This window comes from Mchenga conophoros, linkage group LG16, assembly GCF_057382185.1.
Source record: "Mchenga conophoros isolate Kocher_MC1m ecotype Shallow Benthic linkage group LG16, M_conophoros_male_GT1.1, whole genome shotgun sequence".
NCBI classification, from domain to species: Eukaryota; Metazoa; Chordata; class Actinopteri; order Cichliformes; family Cichlidae; genus Mchenga; species Mchenga conophoros.
Window position 1 is genome coordinate 9,845,167 of NC_140541.1, and position 20,299 is coordinate 9,865,465.

Here is a 20,299-nt window from a genome sequence, read left to right on the forward strand (position 1 = left end):
CCCTGGTTGGAAAACAGCAGAACAAATCCTTAGAGAAACCTTTACCTTCACCAGCTGACTGCTTTGTTTACCCCTGTGACGATGATGCTTTCGCCAGGAAGGTAGCGTGGGAACGTGGTACAGGTACCCTGCATTATTTATTAATCTAATTGCCCTGTCTTGTCTGCTTTATAATTATTGTTTGTGTATTACTTTTGCATGTGTTTCACCAGACCGCTACACAATAGCTCATATAAGGTAATAGGAAAGCACAGTATAATATGTGCAGTGTTTTCTGATTCAAGATTTGCTTTATTTTTCCCATGCCAGTTTCCCCCTAACATAAGTAATGTGTGGTTTCCAAGAGACCTGGAAAACTCTTTGTCTTATACCACAAATCCAAATGTCTTTAATTCTTTGAACCTCTCATGATCTTACAGTTTATTTACTTGACCACATCCCCACTAAACTATTTAAACCTATATCTCATTAATTTAATTAAGTTAATTGTACAAGTCACCATCAAATTCAGGATTTACCAAGGAGATTTTTTGTCCCCACTACTGTTCAGCATAAGCCTGAACCCCTCGATAAGCTCATCAACAAGACTAGCTCCATATACTGACAATGGAATGAAGCCATTGTCAACCATCCTCTACTACCTACATGAATGATATCAAGTTATATGCCAGGAGTGAATAAGACATCAGTTCAGTTATCCACACCATTAGGATCTACAGACATGATAGCACAATATCATTCGGACTGGAGAAGTGTAGTTGGATGGTAACTAAGAGTGGGACAGTAGTCAGAACTGAGGGGACTGCACTATAAGAAGGCAACACTGCAGACATCGAGGATAGCTACAAGTACCTGGGAGTCCCACAGGAAAATTGGTTGGCAGTAGCTCAGGAGGTAGAGCAAGTCCTCTACTGATCAGAAGGTTGGTATTTTAATTTGGGTCCCCCAGTCTGCATGCCAAAAATCCCTGAGCAAGATATTAACCCTAAGTTGCTCTATGTTGCATCCAGAGGAAAGTGCTCGTGTGAATGGGTGAATGTGGCATGTTGTATTAAAGCACTTTGAGTGCTCCAGAAAAGTAGAAATGTGCTATATAAGAATCAGCTCATTCACCATTTACCAAATGGAAACCATAAAGAGGCAATTAGGAAAGCTGCAACAACCAAATATTTGCAGAGAGTATGGCAAGTTGTAAGGAGCTGAATGAGAAGAACAATACCTGGGCAATCAACACCTGCAGAAACCTGAGAGAGAAGAGGAGCAAGGAGACGAACAATCATGGAAGGACAGATCTATGGGCTCAAAATGTGGTCATAAATATTTTGTACTTGTAAAAAAGATTTGTACTTGTAAAAAAGATTTGTATGTGTAAAAAAAATTTGTGCGTGCGTAAAAAAGATTTGTATGTGTAAAAAAGATTTGTGCGTGCGTAAAAAAGATTTGTATGTGTAAAAAAGATTTGTGCGTGCGTAAAAAAGATTTGTATGTGTAAAAAAGATTTGTGCGTGCGTAAAAAAGATTTGTATGTGTGAAAAAGATTTGTGCGTGCGTAAAAAAGATTTGTATGTGTGAAAAAGATTTGTGCGTGTGTGAAAAAGATTTGTGTGTGGACTTAGAAAAAACCCCCCTGCAAGTTACAAGTACGGATTTTTGACCCTATTTTTCTTCCCTTCATCTGATTGGTCAATGTCATGTCAATCACAAATTAAACAATCCAATCAGAGAACAGATGGGTTTGGCTGTCGGGGGGATGCTTTACGGACCTTCAGGTCCTGGAAGGGTTGCAGATTGAAGATGGAGGACAGCGGTGCCGCTTCTGCGGCGCAGGTAAGCTTTAGTTTATGGTTTACTGGAACAAGCTAATTGTCCAGACATATATTTTTGAATATCATGTTCGTTTACTACACTGTAATTTTTCACGGTGCCAAAAGATAGCTTAAAAAGGGCTCTCAACATTAGCCCTAGTGTTGCATGTGTTTAAATAGTCTCCTGTGTGGCACGGTCTGTCTGCTTAAACATCAGCATCGTGGAGAATTATGTGTTTGGATTTAAGTGTAATCCCGATGAGATGTCGTTTTGGTAATAATTGGAACTGAAATGCTCTGACTTGACCTTAGCACTGGTCCCAGGTCACCCCCGAGTTTGTGTTAGAGTAATACTACAGTAATTACAGTATACAACAACTTTCAGCAGCTACTGAAAGTTAGGGGACCTAGCTTAACTTTCAGTAGCTGCTAACGCATTAACGAGCAAACTGCGCTAACGTGTTATGCTGCGCTAACGGAAAATCGGTTAATGTCATTTTAAGGAGATTACTGCTGACAGCACAAATATATGTGTGTGTATAAAGTATCTGATTTCAGTTTTCTTCTACTACTGTAATTATGGCTTAACAAGCTTCCTCAGTGAGCGTTTTGGGATTTATGACAGCTTATAGGCAGTGACATTGAGAAGTACTCTGTTATACAGTACCAGATTGACCAAGAATGCTTCTGTAGTTAACTGTAGTGCAGTGTCTGTCTGGTGTCAGTAAGCTAATGTCTGTTGATATTTGCTTTGCTGGATGTGTCCTGTTCAAAAATTTAAGAAGGAATTCAGGAGAAAATGATTTAAAAAGATTGGATTTGCTTCAGCAGTTGAAATTACAAGTTTATAGTGCCAGCCTTTTGTGTGAACCAGCTTCCCAAAAAGGATAATGCTGAAACGGGCTTTACAGCTTATATACTGTGACAATAAAAACATATGCTGATTCTAAGGCCCAGTTCACGGCATCTTGTTCAGCCTCCCTAATCCAGAGACTAATCTAACCATTATCGTGTGTTTGTAAGCATACTGCAAAAAACCCCTCTGCACTCTATGTGTACCTGCAATATTTCGAATACAGCGCTGAATGACATTCTCAACCTTCAAACATGGAGTGCCAACATGCTTATGAGCACATTTGCGTTGTGTACATCTTTAAAAAAAAAATGAAACAGCCTTACTTAATAATTTTGTAAAGTAAATTTTCAACCCTAACAGATGTCACATGTGTTTAGGGACTTTTAAAGTCTTTCTGCATCGGGTTATGTGTTTTGAAGTGTGCTATACTAAATTTGTGGGTCATCTGTGTCATCATGGGAACATCCACAGGGTACTTCAGAGAGAGAAATAGTAGAGTGTATGATACATCCATAGAGAAACGTGTAAATCTTTGAAAATTGCCTGATTGTTTTACTTAACAGGTGACTGTAAATCAAGTGGACCTTGGTCGATCTCCCTCCAGAACAGAGAACCTGGGATGTTCCTGTGACTCTTTGGTGGGTTCATTTTTTTCATTATTAAAGTAAAGTTGTTTGAATTTTTTGAATACAGCAAGGTGGCACAGGATAAAACATATTTAAAAATAATTTTTAATGCAATTCAGTTTCTTTACTGTATTACAAAGTTAATCAAAATAAAAAGATTTCATGAGAATATTATTTGGTTTTATTGAGTTTTACGCAGTTTGACATTTCATTGTTCCTTCAATGCACTTCATATGATATTAGTAATTGAATAATTTTTTTCTTCTTTCAGGTGGCTTTAGGAAGACATGTTTTCCAAAACCTTCAAAATAGGCTGGTGCAGTCCTACCAACAGCAGCCCTTGGACCTTGATCATATTGAGTTCCTCTGCGTGAACGCATCAACTCTAGTCTGTTCTCTTTCTGCTCATATTAATGTTCCATCAGTGGTAGGTTTATTTGATTTAGTTTTGGTTATCTTTAAAAATCGTTTCAATATATGCCATTCTTATGTATCTTATAATGTTAATTTTACAGTGTAGTAATTATGCTATACAAATGCACCTGTCATCCATTGCCTTGTTAAATCCAAGATGAAATTTTGTTCTGTGTTTCAATATAAAGATTGGGTATAAGAATAATGATAGTAAGATGGTAAAACTGAATTCCAGGATTTCATCCAACTAAATATTTTAATGCAACCATTTTTTAGGTGGTTGAAGCTCTTCACCACCTCATCTGCCTCATCCATTCCGATATGGATACAAGAAGGTCTGCCATTGTTGTTGACAGCTCAGCTGGTGAACGGGGGAGGCCAAAGCTCTATGTTTCCAAAGACCACCTCAAAGATCTAATAAAGATGGACCTCTCCGTTCCTTGTATCTCCAAGCTTTTGGGCATATCGCAGAAAACAGTCCGACGAAGAATGGAAGAGTGGGGCCTCTCAATAACGGCAACCTACAGCTCACTATCAGATGATGAAATTGACAACTTAATTGCAGCCATAAAACAGGAATCAAAAAATCTGGGTTAGTTATTCATGTGAAAAATAATGCTTGTAATAAGGCTATTTTATTTTTCTTGCTAGCAACCGTTCATATTTACATGAATAACACTAGCTGAATGTCATGATTAGTTAGTAGTTTGATTTACTGTACTATAAGTGCCTTCCAATGTGCAGTTGTGATTCTTTCACTATGGAATGTCTTTTTAGGCTACAGAATGGTTAAAGGATGCCTCAGGGCACTGGGCCACAGGGTGCAGTGGAACAGAGTATGGGATTCCATGCGTCGTGTTGACAGCGCTGGAATCCTTGAAAGGATGGCAAATCTTGGATGTGTTGTCAGAAGGACATACAGTGTTCCTGGTCCTCTGTCACTGCTCCACATTGACACCAACCATAAGTTAATTAGGTAAGTTTAACATAACTCAATAGTCATAGGGCACATTTGGGCCCATTACTATTTAACTCATTCATGCATATGCAAACACTGTATTTTACATTACGCCATCACTTTACCGCCAAGTTAGCAGTTTTATATATATATATATATATATATATTTAGTGTTTATATATCATATTTGATTATTGGTGAAAAATGCAATTAATTAATTATACTCAGTGGCTGAAGTCTTAGGGGCTGTGTCTTTGTCTCTTTACAGATATGGACTTGTGATGTTTGGTGGTGTTGATGGCTTCTCAAGGAAGGTTTGCATTCTTCACTAAAATAGCAGAAAATGTGATGCTAGTACTAGTACTTCCATAATGTCTCTTTATTTTCAGATCTTGTACTTGAAAGCAGCTAACAACAACAAGGCTTCTACAGCACTGACGTTCTTCCTTGAGGCTGTACAGAAGCATGGATTTCCATTGAGGTATAATGCAAAAACTTGCTGTTCACATTAGAGCATAGAGGCTTAAATCAGTCTCACTTATATTTTGAATACACATTCGTGCCTGACACACATGCTTGCTGTCTGGAAATGATTGAATTTTCCTATCATTTGTATTATATTTTCAGAGAAATACTACAATAATAATAATAATAATAATAACACGTTTTATAACACCTTAAGGTTATCTTACAATAGCAACAATACAATATATTGAAACATTGCAAATAAAATGTAGACATAAGTTAAAGAAGAGAAAAGCAAGCATGACAGTATAAAAGCTAATCAAGTTAAAATGGACTAATACAGAATCAGGTGTATGCAATTCTGAATAGATGGGTTTTGAGACGTGACTTAAAAGTGGTGAAAGTGTTTGTTGTCCGGAGATCTGGTGGAGGTACATCCAAAGTCTTGGGGCAGAACAACTAAAGGCTCTGAGTCCCATTGTAGTTAGGCAAGCATGTGGAACAGACAGAAGGGAAGCTGAAAAAGAGCGAAGTGTATGAGGGGGCGAGTACCAATGTAGTACAAATGTAGAAGATCAGATAAATATGGACGAATATGTCAAATCAGTGTCAGCTGTTTCCCATGTGTTTTCATTTTCTCTAATCACACTTGTGTGTATTTAGTCTGTGTGTTTCTGTTCATTCTTTGTCATGTTGTCTGTTGTCGTTTGTGCCATGTTTCCATGCGTCTCTGCTTCTGCGCTCCAGGTTTCAGGTATCTTTGTATCCACGGCGAGTTTCATGTTTTTGTTTTTATGTTTATCTTTAGTCTGCCCAGTTTAGCTTCATCTCTGCCTTTTGTTTTGTATAGTTTTTACCAGCCTTAAGAAACGGCTTGCTTTCTGTTAACATTCAAGTTTTGTACCACATTCCATTTTTGTCTGCACTTGGGTCAAATATTAATACTTCACATAGTCAGCTGCTCAGCCAGACTGTGATAGAACAACCATTTCACTGACTTTGCAAGTTAACATTGCTAGTTGTGTATTGTACTTTTGGGGAAAATATTTACAAATATAGCTCTGCATAAGAGCTCAAAGAGCCCTAAAAATATTATACAGTTGAATGTAAAACATTCACATTTTTCTTTAAATGATTAACTTTAAAATATTGCTAAACTGTGATACTCTGCAATTTCTGTGTCCTTTGTTTTTCATATTTCTAGAGTGAGGGGAGACCAAGGAGTTGAGAATGTTGACATTGCTCGATACATGTTTGAAGTTCGGGGCTGTGGTAGAGGAAGCTTTATGTCTGGCAAAAGCGTGCATAACCAAAGGTATTCCTAATTTACAACAAAAACATATTTTTGATTGCCAGGTGTAGTATTCTGGCGTTAATTATTGAATGTGTTATTAACAAAATTACGTTTAAAATTTTTGTTTTGTTTTAAAGGATAGAGCGCCTGTGGCGAGACGTTTGGAATGTTGTCACCAACATCTACTACGATCTTCTTCACAGACTTGAGGAAGACAGACTGTTGGATCCAACAAACTGTACTGACCTTTTTTGTGCACAGTATGTGTTTTTGCCACGAATCCAAGCAGATTTGGAGACGTTTATTGAAGGCTGGAACAATCACTCTCTTAGGACAGAGCGGAACTACACCCCAAACCAACTATGGGAGATTGGAAAGACTCAGAATCCAGTCAATCCTCCTGAAAGTATTGTGGTATGATTACACATCTCTAAATTATTCAAATTGCTTTTTTGAAAAAAAAATATATGTATATCATTGACAAAATTAATAAAGCATGTATTTTAAAGACTTCCTGAATTGATGGCGTCTAATTTCAGGCAGAGTATCCAGATGTGGACATTGCAGACTTGGACCAAACTGGTATTCACCTTCCAGAACTTGTGTCTCCACTTGACAGTGAGGATTTGGAAAGAGTGAGACACCTTTTCAATCCCATGGAACCCTCTATGTCCTATGGGGCTGACATTTACAGTTCCCTTCTCCAGTATGTGGAAGGCATTCTTGAGAACAGGCAGGATTTATAGCTTTATCTAGTGATAGTTGAAAATAATATGCCCTAACAGATGTTTACATTATGTTGAATTATCAGTTTTTGTATCTGAGGACAGTTACTAAAAGTCTGCATCAATATTTATTTTCAGTTTTTAATGTTAATGCATTTTGTGTTTGATGAGTTTACTAAACCATATTTTCCTGATAATCTGTCAGTTAATGCAAAGGTAACATGATAAATGCTTTCTGTTCTCATGTAAGTCCTTTGTTTAATAATAGCTTCAATAAAATTTTGTTTAGGTGCCATCATGCCTATTCTTGCTGATTTATATTTTTATTTAATTTTAAAGGCAAGATTCAATTAATATACTTTATTTACAGTCTGACAAGATTTCTTTTTCTTAACTGTGATGGAGTCTAGAATGTAACTTGTATTTAAGTCCAATAACTGCTGCTCCAAATCCATGTCCTTAACAACTTCTGGATTTCAATTTGGGGTGTTCAAGCATATTTCCTTTGATTTACAAAATGATTTCAAACAACCTCAAAAATAATCCGGAAAATTATCATCCAATTTTCATAGCCCAAAACTTGACTTTATTGGTAACAGCTTGAAAGTGACAAAAACTCTCATGACTGTAGAACTGTAATGTTTTGATGTGTGTTAGCTGTCCTGCATGCGGTAATTAAATAGCTTGACCACAGCTGACAGTGTGGCAGATTTTTATTAACATTATATTCAACATCATTGGACTGTGTGTAACATTTAATACAGCTTTGGTATTAATCGTGTAATCCAGGAAACTTCTTCAAACAAAGAGATGATGTAAATCGGATGCATGACAATGACTGAAACCTAAATAACACAATCATTAGTTCCTTAACTTCAAATATAAATGTTAATGGTGGGAACTGTAACTTTAATTTTTATATTTAAACTCGCATAACAATATTCACAAAAAATCAATAAGCCTAAGTAACAGTGAAACTTTTGGCTATGTAAAACATTTTTCAAGCATGGTTTAGCAAGTTTATTCGACATCCAGTGTCTACAAATTGCTTTTAAATAAGGCCGAAACCTGTGGCACAAGTTGCAATGCAATCATCAACATGTTTGGAAAAGACATTGTACTCGTGGAAGTGCCCAGGCACACGCAACGTTCCAAAACATGTAGAGGATATGAGGTAGTCTGCTTCGACTACTTCAACCTTCATGGTACCAGTCGGAATTTCCCACCCGACCCAAAACCTCATCAGCTGGCTGAGCTGGAATGGAGTGGCTGTAAAAATAATCAATGCATTAGAAATTAAATTAGATTCAAATTTTGAATCACAATGCAATTACACTCGCCTGTTTCAATGTAGGTCTTCAGAAATCCCACTGTTTGCATTTGGATGCTTTGTGGGTAAGGTGGATCATCATCGTCTTCATCATCGCCCTCATCTCCTGGCCAAACAATGTGGCTAAGAACAGCCTAAAATGAGATTTCAGAGACACACTTAAGAATGCAACTGCCTTAAATACAGTTTTTTTACATGTTAAATTTGCGAAGGGACTTTTTTCCGACACTTGGCATTTATATATGGTGTATTCTAGGGGGTGCTCATGATGGCACTGGATTATCTGGCAGCCTTTAAAAGAATTTTCCTCATGATGAATAAAGTATTATCAATCAATCATTTTGTCTCACTTAAAGTATAATGGTAAAAGGACTGATTCTTAATTTTCTACTCTCCCAGACCCTTCAAAGTTTTTTCTACAACAATTATCATTGTCACAATCACATTGTTATTTTCTGTACTTCCTACCAAAAATTCATACAGAGCGGGGAGCCAGGGTCAAACTGCTGATCAGTAGATGACCTGCTCTACCTCCTGAGCTACAGCCTCCCCTAAAAGCAGCATTAACTGTCATGCCATCTAGCCTTGTCACTGTAGTCGGCATATTAGAAATGCATTGAAATACCTGTGCAGTAAGAATGCTGTCTTCATGCTGGGGAAAGACCACTGAGGCTGTGTCAGGTCTTTGTTGAAGCATAGTCAACAATCCGGTGTCCTTCAGACCTTTTCTGATGTGTTTTGTCTGCCTTTTAGTTCGGCCGATCACCTAAAACAATAATTAAAAATAACCACATGACATTTGCTTAGGTGATGACAATCTAAAAAATTTTTTTAAAGGGCAATCTTACTGCATGATGGAGAAGCTGTTGGAACAGCCATCTGCGGTTTTCTGCACTAACGGGTGGCAAGTCCCAGGAAATGGCCAAATTGTTAATGTCATCCTTCTGCTGCTCAGTGAGGTGTTTATTACCATCAAGCTTATAGAGGAAAAAAAATTCCATTTTAGTATGTTGCAAATATATTGCATAAAAAATCTGCATTTTCTTGGGGGGGGGGGTATTTACACGTATATAAAAATAATGAGTTAATTTAAATTATGATTTCACAAAGGCTTGAAGTAAATTAGTATTCACCATGCAAATTGTAGAACGAATATCTAGGTCTGGCACATCATCGAGCTGTACAGTGACAGTGTCTCTATCAGCATGGACCAACATGTGAATAATAGCCTTGCTGAGGCCATGCAATCGTGGCCCATCGTTCAAAAATGAATGCCCAATCATTCTGCCTGCTACCACAAATAAGTCACTGTCTGCCAAAATCTGAGAAGTAGAAGGCACTAGATGGTTCTCTTGTCCCTCAAAGAGAAGGGTCATGTTGGCTGCACCTGGAGAAGAACAGTACAAGAAAAATAAAAAAGGTATAGCGTTATCTATTGACGTAAGTAGTTGATTAATGAAGTGGCCAAACATGATGCAAATACTTCAATCTTTTTTCCTTTTTCTTTTTTAAATTTCTGGAGTAAATTTCTCGATGGATTATTTTAAAAACTCATCTCACATTAATTAAGAAAAGGATATAGAAACATACCGCTATGGATGTTAAAGCCATGTTGCAACTTTAGCATTGCCATGCTGAAAAAATGTCTCTGGACCCCAGTGCCAACAGCTGTGTCACCTATTTTAAAATTGGGAAAAAGAAAAAGAAAAAGACAACAACAACAACACAAGTAAAGTTACAAACTGCTTTACAGCACCCTTTAATGGAAAATTCTCATTTACCAAGTTGGAATGTTAAACAGCCTTTAAAGAAAGTAACTGAATCTATGCTTCACCATAAGCATTACCTTGTAAAGAACAACGAAAAGGTCCTGCCCAATCAATCTGTGGTCTTTTGTAGAAAGCAATGATCTCTCGGCTCTGGGATGTTTGATCTTGTCGAATGTCAATGATAGCTGTGATTTTGGGGTTCTCCTCCTTTTCCTTTAAGAGATGCCTCTTAAACAAAACTGCAGCATCTTGGGGATCACTGGCCTTTTTCCACTGTTCTACTAAAAGATAAAGTACATTGTATGCAAAAATAACATTTTGTACTGTTAACCCAGTAAGCCAAAAAATTAAGGCCCAGCACACTTTCTGGTAAGCACGTCAATTTGGAATTTTAAATATACTCTGACATTTGGTATGAAAAGTACCTTCCTTATTGTTGGCTGGGATGTCAGTGTTCATCTCAGCAGCAAAATTGAGAAGTGTGTCTCTGACTTCATGTGCTGCGTGATGCAGGTCATCCACTTCACTTTACCCAAAGTGTTGCAAAAGAAAAAAAAAACATCAGTGTTTAAACCGATCGATCGATAGATGGATGCAGGAATACTGTCAATAAAAGATAAGGTCACCTAAACAATGCACTCTAAAGAAGCAAAAGTATATTGTTAAAATGCCAGGATGAACACTGATAAAAGCTCATCCATGTGGTCAACATGATCATAGAAGATGAACAGGTTAGATAAGGATGAGCCCCTGCTATGACATGATGCAAAGACAGAAGCAAGAGCAACTATAAATGTGCTACACATAGCATTTGTTTAGTGTTGTCCAACTAAAATGAACTTACCGATCACCACATGTACTGGCATGCAAGACCAAGTCATCTGGAGGATAATGATTTCCACAAACAGGACAAGAAGGCTGAAGAGGATATTGCAATTAAAAAGTGTATTTATTTTAGTCCTAGCAAAGATGAACAGTCCAAATCTAGCACAGAATGCCACAGGTAATTAGCAAATAATGAAACAGTTGAACAAAGATCTGCTTGGAATTTTGTATTGTCCATATTACAATGTTAAATATATCTGGGAACTCACCTCCAATTGGACTTCATTCTGATGTGCCTGGTCAGTTATGCTTTCACACGCGGCTTCCTGGTAAAGGAATCTAATGTTACATTACACATTTATGGTAGCTACATGCTGCTCACGATTTGTCATTTAGAGCAAACTAGGGGATCAACGCCCCTCATGGGGACACTCCAATAGGGCATAAAGTTTTGGACTCTCCACCAATTGCTCTAAAGCAGGGGTGTCAAACTCAAATACACAGTGGGCCAAAATTCAAAACTGGAACAAAGTCGCGGGCTAACATTAATATTTATTGAAATATATTTGTTCCTCCAGATATAAGAATGAATCTTTTCTTATGGACTCAAACACGTTTTGCTAAAAAACGGAATATGAAACAAGCAAAGCTTAATACTAAACAATATATATATTAGCTGTATAATACCAGTAGGCCAACTCTAATAGTAATTTGGTATGGCTTCGCAGGGCAAATGTAATTAGGCTGCGGGACAGGTTTTGACACCTATGCTCTAAAGAAACGAAGAAGCTTCTCAGATGAGAGGTGGCACATCTTCAAGAAAACTTATAGAAGTCCAGATGTTTTCTTTGCAAACTCTTTAGACTACAATGACTGGGATAACTGAGAAACTTCACAGACATTTAGAGCAAAACTTACGACTGATTTCAGCACATACATTGACTCTGGAAATTCACCCAAAGTAGTCTTGGGTAAAGCATAATATTCTGTCCTTCCATTTTGAAAGTAGTAAAAAGAATACAACTTAAAAAGTTTTAGTTTTTAGCAAAGGTGGTAGCAATGTTTGTTTTACTGTTGAATTTGGCTTACTTGTACACAGTTTTCTACGTGACAAACAAGTAGCTGAAGAGGCATAGTCACACCACAGGTCTTGCACTGAGACTTCGGCATTTTGCTGAATTCTGCAGCATCATGTGGAAGAGGTGTAGTATCAATTTTTTCTTGGAGAGGGACAATATAAAGAGTATTTTTTCCATTGTTGGTGGCCATCTTGAGCGTCTTGGCTGTGTAGCCTTGTGTTCCCTGAGATACTAGAGAGAGATTTCTCTGTCCGCTACCACCTAGAATATGGAACAAAAACCAAATAATGCATTCGCAATACAGCAATGTTCTAAAAGTTGAGATCATAAAGTACAAATAAATCCATAACATTATGGAACACTACTCTTGTATAGCAATGTCTTTAAAAACTACCTTGTAGCAAACTATGCTTTTCATTTTTAAACAATGCTTAAAATGTTGAATGAATCACTAGACCAAAACAATATTTCATCCATAAACATATTCCGAATATTCAAGTTTTTAATTAAGTGGTGCTGTACTGTTGATCTTATACCTGTAAACAATGGAATTGTATTGATGTGCATCTTATGCCTTTATAGCTTTTCAATCACAATGCACAAAAAAAGTGAGTTAATCGAAAAAAAAGACCATGCCTACAAATTTGAAAAATAAATAATAAAAGCCATATCAGTGTTCCATAAGTTATTCTCGGAAGAAGTGTTAGAAATGTTTTAATTAGACAAAAAAGCTTCTTGTAAAACTTATCCGGATGCTTTTGGCTCTAAGTAAATGTCTTCTATTAACTCAGACACAAAGTCGGGGAGTTAAAATGACTTACCTCCTGCTTTATACAAGAGCCATCCACCAGTTAGGGCCTTCATCTTCGGATACTCTTCATGCAGAGCTACAGTAATCTAAATTAGGGTTAAAAGAAATCAAACATTTCCTCATCATTAGTTTGTCAAATCAAATTGTAACATTTTTCAATTTTAATTTTAAAGTTTAAAATTAGATTTTTTTTTGACAAGATAAAGGCATCTAAAATTGAGAAAAGTACTTCTTCATGATCAGCATTGTCAGCTATGCTGAGAGTTCGCCTTCCAAGTCCAGCTTGAAGAAGCCGTATTTCATTCTTTGGGGTTTTTGTCGTGGAGTCAGGCAAAAGACAGAATTGCAACTGAAGGTTGCGAACTGCATGTATGACATTACTAGGAGCTGGGAAAGGCCTCTTTCCTTTGGATTGCCTTCTTTGAAACATTGCTGGAAATGACCTGTAAATAAGATTATACATTTGAGGCATTAAACACTGCGCCAAATTCTTCCAAATTAAAGCAAGACTACTCATCTGATTGGAAAAGTACTGCATTACTGTTAAGGTGAAATGTCATAATGATGTTTAAGGAGGATCCAAGAGCATAGGTAATTTGCAGAGCAGGTTGTTTAAATAAAAAGATGACTTACATAAAAGAGAGTAAGAGTAAAAGCTGAACACACAATAGAGACAAATCCTGGATGCAGCATTTTACTTTTGTGCATGCCAGGTTAAAGCCTATGAATTATATTTTTAAACCAAAACCAAAGAGTAACTCAAAACCAAAAGGGTTCCTTGAATCCAGTATTCATTATATCCTTGTCAGTACAGATTTTATGTCTTCTCCAGAATACAGGGAAAAGAATATTAAAAATATGAACAACTGAAATACAAACCTAATTATCTGGGCTTCTACTTTACTGAATATCTTTGATTACTGTTCCATAACACTCCTCCCCCCCGAAAAAAAAGAAAGGAGTAGCATTACTGGCAATTTTCTTTTTCTTTTTACCTTTGCATTTCTATTTGGGTGCTCACTCTTGGGGTTTGCTGAGGCACTGTCGCAGTAACAGATGTGGTTGCAGTTCTACTCCTAATATCAGACTGGGAAGTTGACAGAATTCCCACAAGATTCAGTATAGCCTTCTCTATTGCAGTCTTTGGCTCCTGTTGAAAATATATTTATATGTTATTGAACATCTGCATCTTCATTTAAACAATACCATATGGTTTCCCGATATATCCCTTTTTCCCTTATTAACCTAATATTAAAATAGTTAACAGTATAACTAATAGTCATGAGTGAGAGTTTAAAAGAACTGTTACCAATAAAGTCAAGTTTTGGGCTATGAAAATTGGATGATAATTTTCCGGATTATTTTTGAGGTTGTTTGAAATCATTTTGTAAATCAAAGGAAATATGCTTGAACACCCCAAATTGAAATCCAGAAGTTGTTAAGGACATGGATTTGGAGCAGCAGTTATTGGACTTAAATACAAGTTACATTCTAGACTCCATCACAGTTAAGAAAAAGAAATCTTGTCAGACTGTAAATAAAGTATATTAATTGAATCTTGCCTTTAAAATTAAATAAAAATATAAATCAGCAAGAATAGGCATGATGGCACCTAAACAAAATTTTATTGAAGCTATTATTAAACAAAGGACTTACATGAGAACAGAAAGCATTTATCATGTTACCTTTGCATTAACTGACAGATTATCAGGAAAATATGGTTTAGTAAACTCATCAAACACAAAATGCATTAACATTAAAAACTGAAAATAAATATTGATGCAGACTTTTAGTAACTGTCCTCAGATACAAAAACTGATAATTCAACATAATGTAAACATCTGTTAGGGCATATTATTTTCAACTATCACTAGATAAAGCTATAAATCCTGCCTGTTCTCAAGAATGCCTTCCACATACTGGAGAAGGGAACTGTAAATGTCAGCCCCATAGGACATAGAGGGTTCCATGGGATTGAAAAGGTGTCTCACTCTTTCCAAATCCTCACTGTCAAGTGGAGACACAAGTTCTGGAAGGTGAATACCAGTTTGGTCCAAGTCTGCAATGTCCACATCTGGATACTCTGCCTGAAATTAGACGCCATCAATTCAGGAAGTCTTTAAAATACATGCTTTATTAATTTTGTCAATGATATACATATATTTTTTTTTCAAAAAAGCAATTTGAATAATTTAGAGATGTGTAATCATACCACAATACTTTCAGGAGGATTGACTGGATTCTGAGTCTTTCCAATCTCCCATAGTTGGTTTGGGGTGTAGTTCCGCTCTGTCCTAAGAGAGTGATTGTTCCAGCCTTCAATAAACGTCTCCAAATCTGCTTGGATTCGTGGCAAAAACACATACTGTGCACAAAAAAGGTCAGTACAGTTTGTTGGATCCAACAGTCTGTCTTCCTCAAGTCTGTGAAGAAGATCGTAGTAGATGTTGGTGACAACATTCCAAACGTCTCGCCACAGGCGCTCTATCCTTTAAAACAAAACAAAAATTTTAAACGTAATTTTGTTAATAACACATTCAATAATTAACGCCAGAATACTACACCTGGCAATCAAAAATATGTTTTTGTTGTAAATTAGGAATACCTTTGGTTATGCACGCTTTTGCCAGACATAAAGCTTCCTCTACCACAGCCCCGAACTTCAAACATGTATCGAGCAATGTCAACATTCTCAACTCCTTGGTCTCCCCTCACTCTAGAAATATGAAAAACAAAGGACACAGAAATTGCAGAGTATCACAGTTTAGCAATATTTTAAAGTTAATCATTTAAAGAAAAATGTGAATGTTTTACATTCAACTGTATAATATTTTTAGGGCTCTTTGAGCTCTTATGCAGAGCTATATTTGTAAATATTTTCCCCAAAAGTACAATACACAACTAGCAATGTTAACTTGCAAAGTCAGTGAAATGGTTGTTCTATCACAGTCTGGCTGAGCAGCTGACTATGTGAAGTATTAATATTTGACCCAAGTGCAGACAAAAATGGAATGTGGTACAAAACTTGAATGTTAACAGAAAGCAAGCCGTTTCTTAAGGCTGGTAAAAACTATACAAAACAAAAGGCAGAGATGAAGCTAAACTGGGCAGACTAAAGATAAACATAAAAACAAAAACATGAAACTCGCCGTGGATACAAAGATACCTGAAACCTGGAGCGCAGAAGCAGAGACGCATGGAAACATGGCACAAACGACAACAGACAACATGACAAAGAATGAACAGAAACACACAGACTAAATACACACAAGTGTGATTAGAGAAAATGAAAACACATGGGAAACAGCTGACACTGATTTGACATATTCGTCCATATTTATCTGATCTTCTACATTTGTACTACATTGGTACTCGCCCCCTCATACACTTCGCTCTTTTTCAGCTTCCCTTCTGTCTGTTCCACATGCTTGCCTAACTACAATGGGACTCAGAGCCTTTAGTTGTTCTGCCCCAAGACTTTGGATGTACCTCCACCAGATCTCCGGACAACAAACACTTTCACCACTTTTAAGTCACGTCTCAAAACCCATCTATTCAGAATTGCATACACCTGATTCTGTATTAGTCCATTTTAACTTGATTAGCTTTTATACTGTCATGCTTGCTTTTCTCTTCTTTAACTTATGTCTACATTTTATTTGCAATGTTTCAATATATTGTATTGTTGCTATTGTAAGATAACCTTAAGGTGTTATAAAACGTGTTATTATTATTATTATTATTATTGTAGTATTTCTCTGAAAATATAATACAAATGATAGGAAAATTCAATCATTTCCAGACAGCAAGCATGTGTGTCAGGCACGAATGTGTATTCAAAATATAAGTGAGACTGATTTAAGCCTCTATGCTCTAATGTGAACAGCAAGTTTTTGCATTATACCTCAATGGAAATCCATGCTTCTGTACAGCCTCAAGGAAGAACGTCAGTGCTGTAGAAGCCTTGTTGTTGTTAGCTGCTTTCAAGTACAAGATCTGAAAATAAAGAGACATTATGGAAGTACTAGTACTAGCATCACATTTTCTGCTATTTTAGTGAAGAATGCAAACCTTCCTTGAGAAGCCATCAACACCACCAAACATCACAAGTCCATATCTGTAAAGAGACAAAGACACAGCCCCTAAGACTTCAGCCACTGAGTATAATTAATTAATTGCATTTTTCACCAATAATCAAATATGATATATAAACACTAAATATATATATATATATATATATATAAAACTGCTAACTTGGCGGTAAAGTGATGGCGTAATGTAAAATACAGTGTTTGCATATGCATGAATGAGTTAAATAGTAATGGGCCCAAATGTGCCCTATGACTATTGAGTTATGTTAAACTTACCTAATTAACTTATGGTTGGTGTCAATGTGGAGCAGTGACAGAGGACCAGGAACACTGTATGTCCTTCTGACAACACATCCAAGATTTGCCATCCTTTCAAGGATTCCAGCGCTGTCAACACGACGCATGGAATCCCATACTCTGTTCCACTGCACCCTGTGGCCCAGTGCCCTGAGGCATCCTTTAACCATTCTGTAGCCTAAAAAGACATTCCATAGTGAAAGAATCACAACTGCACATTGGAAGGCACTTATAGTACAGTAAATCAAACTACTAACTAATCATGACATTCAGCTAGTGTTATTCATGTAAATATGAACGGTTGCTAGCAAGAAAAATAAAATAGCCTTATTACAAGCATTATTTTTCACATGAATAACTAACCCAGATTTTTTGATTCCTGTTTTATGGCTGCAATTAAGTTGTCAATTTCATCATCTGATAGTGAGCTGTAGGTTGCCGTTATTGAGAGGCCCCACTCTTCCATTCTTCGTCGGACTGTTTTCTGCGATATGCCCAAAAGCTTGGAGATACAAGGAACGGAGAGGTCCATCTTTATTAGATCTTTGAGGTGGTCTTTGGAAACATAGAGCTTTGGCCTCCCCCGTTCACCAGCTGAGCTGTCAACAACAATGGCAGACCTTCTTGTATCCATATCGGAATGGATGAGGCAGATGAGGTGGTGAAGAGCTTCAACCACCTAAAAAATGGTTGCATTAAAATATTTAGTTGGATGAAATCCTGGAATTCAGTTTTACCATCTTACTATCATTATTCTTATACCCAATCTTTATATTGAAACACAGAACAAAATTTCATCTTGGATTTAACAAGGCAATGGATGACAGGTGCATTTGTATAGCATAATTACTACACTGTAAAATTAACATTATAAGATACATAAGAATGGCATATATTGAAACGATTTTTAAAGATAACCAAAACTAAATCAAATAAACCTACCACTGATGGAACATTAATATGAGCAGAAAGAGAACAGACTAGAGTTGATGCGTTCACGCAGAGGAACTCAATATGATCAAGGTCCAAGGGCTGCTGTTGGTAGGACTGCACCAGCCTATTTTGAAGGTTTTGGAAAACATGTCTTCCTAAAGCCACCTGAAAGAAGAAAAAAATTATTCAATTACTAATATCATATGAAGTGCATTGAAGGAACAATGAAATGTCAAACTGCGTAAAACTCAATAAAACCAAATAATATTCTCATGAAATCTTTTTATTTTGATTAACTTTGTAATACAGTAAAGAAACTGAATTGCATTAAAAATTATTTTTAAATATGTTTTATCCTGTGCCACCTTGCTGTATTCAAAAAATTCAAACAACTTTACTTTAATAATGAAAAAAATGAACCCACCAAAGAGTCACAGGAACATCCCAGGTTCTCTGTTCTGGAGGGAGATCGACCAAGGTCCACTTGATTTACAGTCACCTGTTAAGTAAAACAATCAGGCAATTTTCAAAGATTTACACGTTTCTCTATGGATGTATCATACACTCTACTATTTCTCTCTCTGAAGTACCCTGTGGATGTTCCCATGATGACACAGATGACCCACAAATTTAGTATAGCACACTTCAAAACACATAACCCGATGCAGAAAGACTTTAAAAGTCCCTAAACACATGTGACATCTGTTAGGGTTGAAAATTTACTTTACAAAATTATTAAGTAAGGCTGTTTCATTTTTTTTTTAAAGATGTACACAACGCAAATGTGCTCATAAGCATGTTGGCACTCCATGTTTGAAGGTTGAGAATGTCATTCAGCGCTGTATTCGAAATATTGCAGGTACACATAGAGTGCAGAGGGGTTTTTTGCAGTATGCTTACAAACACACGATAATGGTTAGATTAGTCTCTGGATTAGGGAGGCTGAACAAGATGCCGTGAACTGGGCCTTAGAATCAGCATATGTTTTTATTGTCACAGTATATAAGCTGTAAAGCCCGTTTCAGCATTATCCTTTTTGGGAAGCTGGTTCACACAAAAGGCTGGCACTATAAACTTGTAATTTCAACTGCTGAAGCAAATCCAATCTTTTTAAATCATTTTCTCCTGAATTCCTTCTTAAATTTTTGAACAGGACACATCCAGCAAAGCAAATATCAACAGACATTAGCTTACTGACACCAGACAGACACTGCACTACAGTTAACTACAGAAGCATTCTTGGTCAATCTGGTACTGTATAACAGAGTACTTCTCAATGTCACTGCCTATAAGCTGTCATAAATCCCAAAACGCTCACTGAGGAAGCTTGTTAAGCCATAATTACAGTAGTAGAAGAAAACTGAAATCAGATACTTTATACACACACATATATTTGTGCTGTCAGCAGTAATCTCCTTAAAATGACATTAACCGATTTTCCGTTAGCGCAGCATAACACGTTAGCGCAGTTTGCTCGTTAATGCGTTAGCAGCTACTGAAAGTTAAGCTAGGTCCCCTAACTTTCAGTAGCTGCTGAAAGTTGTTGTATACTGTAATTACTGTAGTATTACTCTAACACAAACTCGGGGGTGACCTGGGACCAGTGCTAAGGTCAAGTCAGAGCATTTCAGTTCCAATTATTACCAAAACGACATCTCATCGGGATTACACTTAAATCCAAACACATAATTCTCCACGATGCTGATGTTTAAGCAGACAGACCGTGCCACACAGGAGACTATTTAAACACATGCAACACTAGGGCTAATGTTGAGAGCCCTTTTTAAGCTATCTTTTGGCACCGTGAAAAATTACAGTGTAGTAAACGAACATGATATTCAAAAATATATGTCTGGACAATTAGCTTGTTCCAGTAAACCATAAACTAAAGCTTACCTGCGCCGCAGAAGCGGCACCGCTGTCCTCCATCTTCAATCTGCAACCCTTCCAGGACCTGAAGGTCCGTAAAGCATCCCCCCGACAGCCAAACCCATCTGTTCTCTGATTGGATTGTTTAATTT

General features: G+C 36.8%; 4 protein-coding genes across 4 annotated transcripts; 1 reads left to right on the forward strand and 3 right to left on the reverse strand.

Moving 5' to 3' along the window:
- The first annotated feature begins 1,702 nt into the window (after positions 1-1,702).
- LOC146556281 (uncharacterized) lies at positions 1,703-7,192 on the forward strand. The gene is made up of 10 exons (XM_085249257.1): positions 1,703-1,827; positions 3,225-3,299; positions 3,559-3,714; positions 3,978-4,293; positions 4,479-4,677; positions 4,928-4,973; positions 5,049-5,140; positions 6,329-6,439; positions 6,556-6,832; positions 6,958-7,192. Exons 1-10 carry the CDS (start codon positions 1,795-1,797, stop codon positions 7,162-7,164), a joined length of 1,512 nt encoding a protein of 503 aa, XP_085105383.1. The 5' UTR covers positions 1,703-1,794; the 3' UTR covers positions 7,165-7,192.
- Positions 7,193-7,892: 700 nt separating this feature from the next.
- On the reverse strand, positions 7,893-11,315 carry LOC146556282 (uncharacterized). Its single transcript, XM_085249911.1, has 9 exons — positions 11,087-11,315; positions 10,668-10,768; positions 10,320-10,523; positions 10,064-10,150; positions 9,607-9,860; positions 9,322-9,450; positions 9,099-9,239; positions 8,484-8,607; positions 7,893-8,412 (listed from the first exon to the last, which is right to left on the reverse strand). Exons 2-9 carry the CDS (start codon positions 10,699-10,701, stop codon positions 8,195-8,197), a joined length of 1,191 nt encoding a protein of 396 aa, XP_085106037.1. The 5' UTR covers positions 10,702-10,768; positions 11,087-11,315; the 3' UTR covers positions 7,893-8,194.
- Positions 11,197-14,099, reverse strand: LOC146556283 (uncharacterized). The gene is made up of 6 exons (XM_085249677.1): positions 13,953-14,099; positions 13,187-13,400; positions 12,968-13,043; positions 12,157-12,407; positions 11,337-11,393; positions 11,197-11,202 (listed from the first exon to the last, which is right to left on the reverse strand). The coding sequence occupies exons 1-6, from the start codon at positions 13,958-13,960 to the stop codon at positions 11,197-11,199; spliced, it is 612 nt and encodes a 203-aa protein (XP_085105803.1). The 5' UTR covers positions 13,961-14,099.
- A 710-nt stretch (positions 14,100-14,809) lies between these two features.
- LOC146556284 (uncharacterized) lies at positions 14,810-20,299 on the reverse strand. Its single transcript, XM_085249261.1, has 10 exons — positions 20,175-20,299; positions 18,703-18,777; positions 18,288-18,443; positions 17,709-18,024; positions 17,325-17,523; positions 17,029-17,074; positions 16,862-16,953; positions 15,563-15,673; positions 15,170-15,446; positions 14,810-15,044 (listed from the first exon to the last, which is right to left on the reverse strand). The coding sequence occupies exons 1-10, from the start codon at positions 20,205-20,207 to the stop codon at positions 14,838-14,840; spliced, it is 1,512 nt and encodes a 503-aa protein (XP_085105387.1). The 5' UTR covers positions 20,208-20,299; the 3' UTR covers positions 14,810-14,837.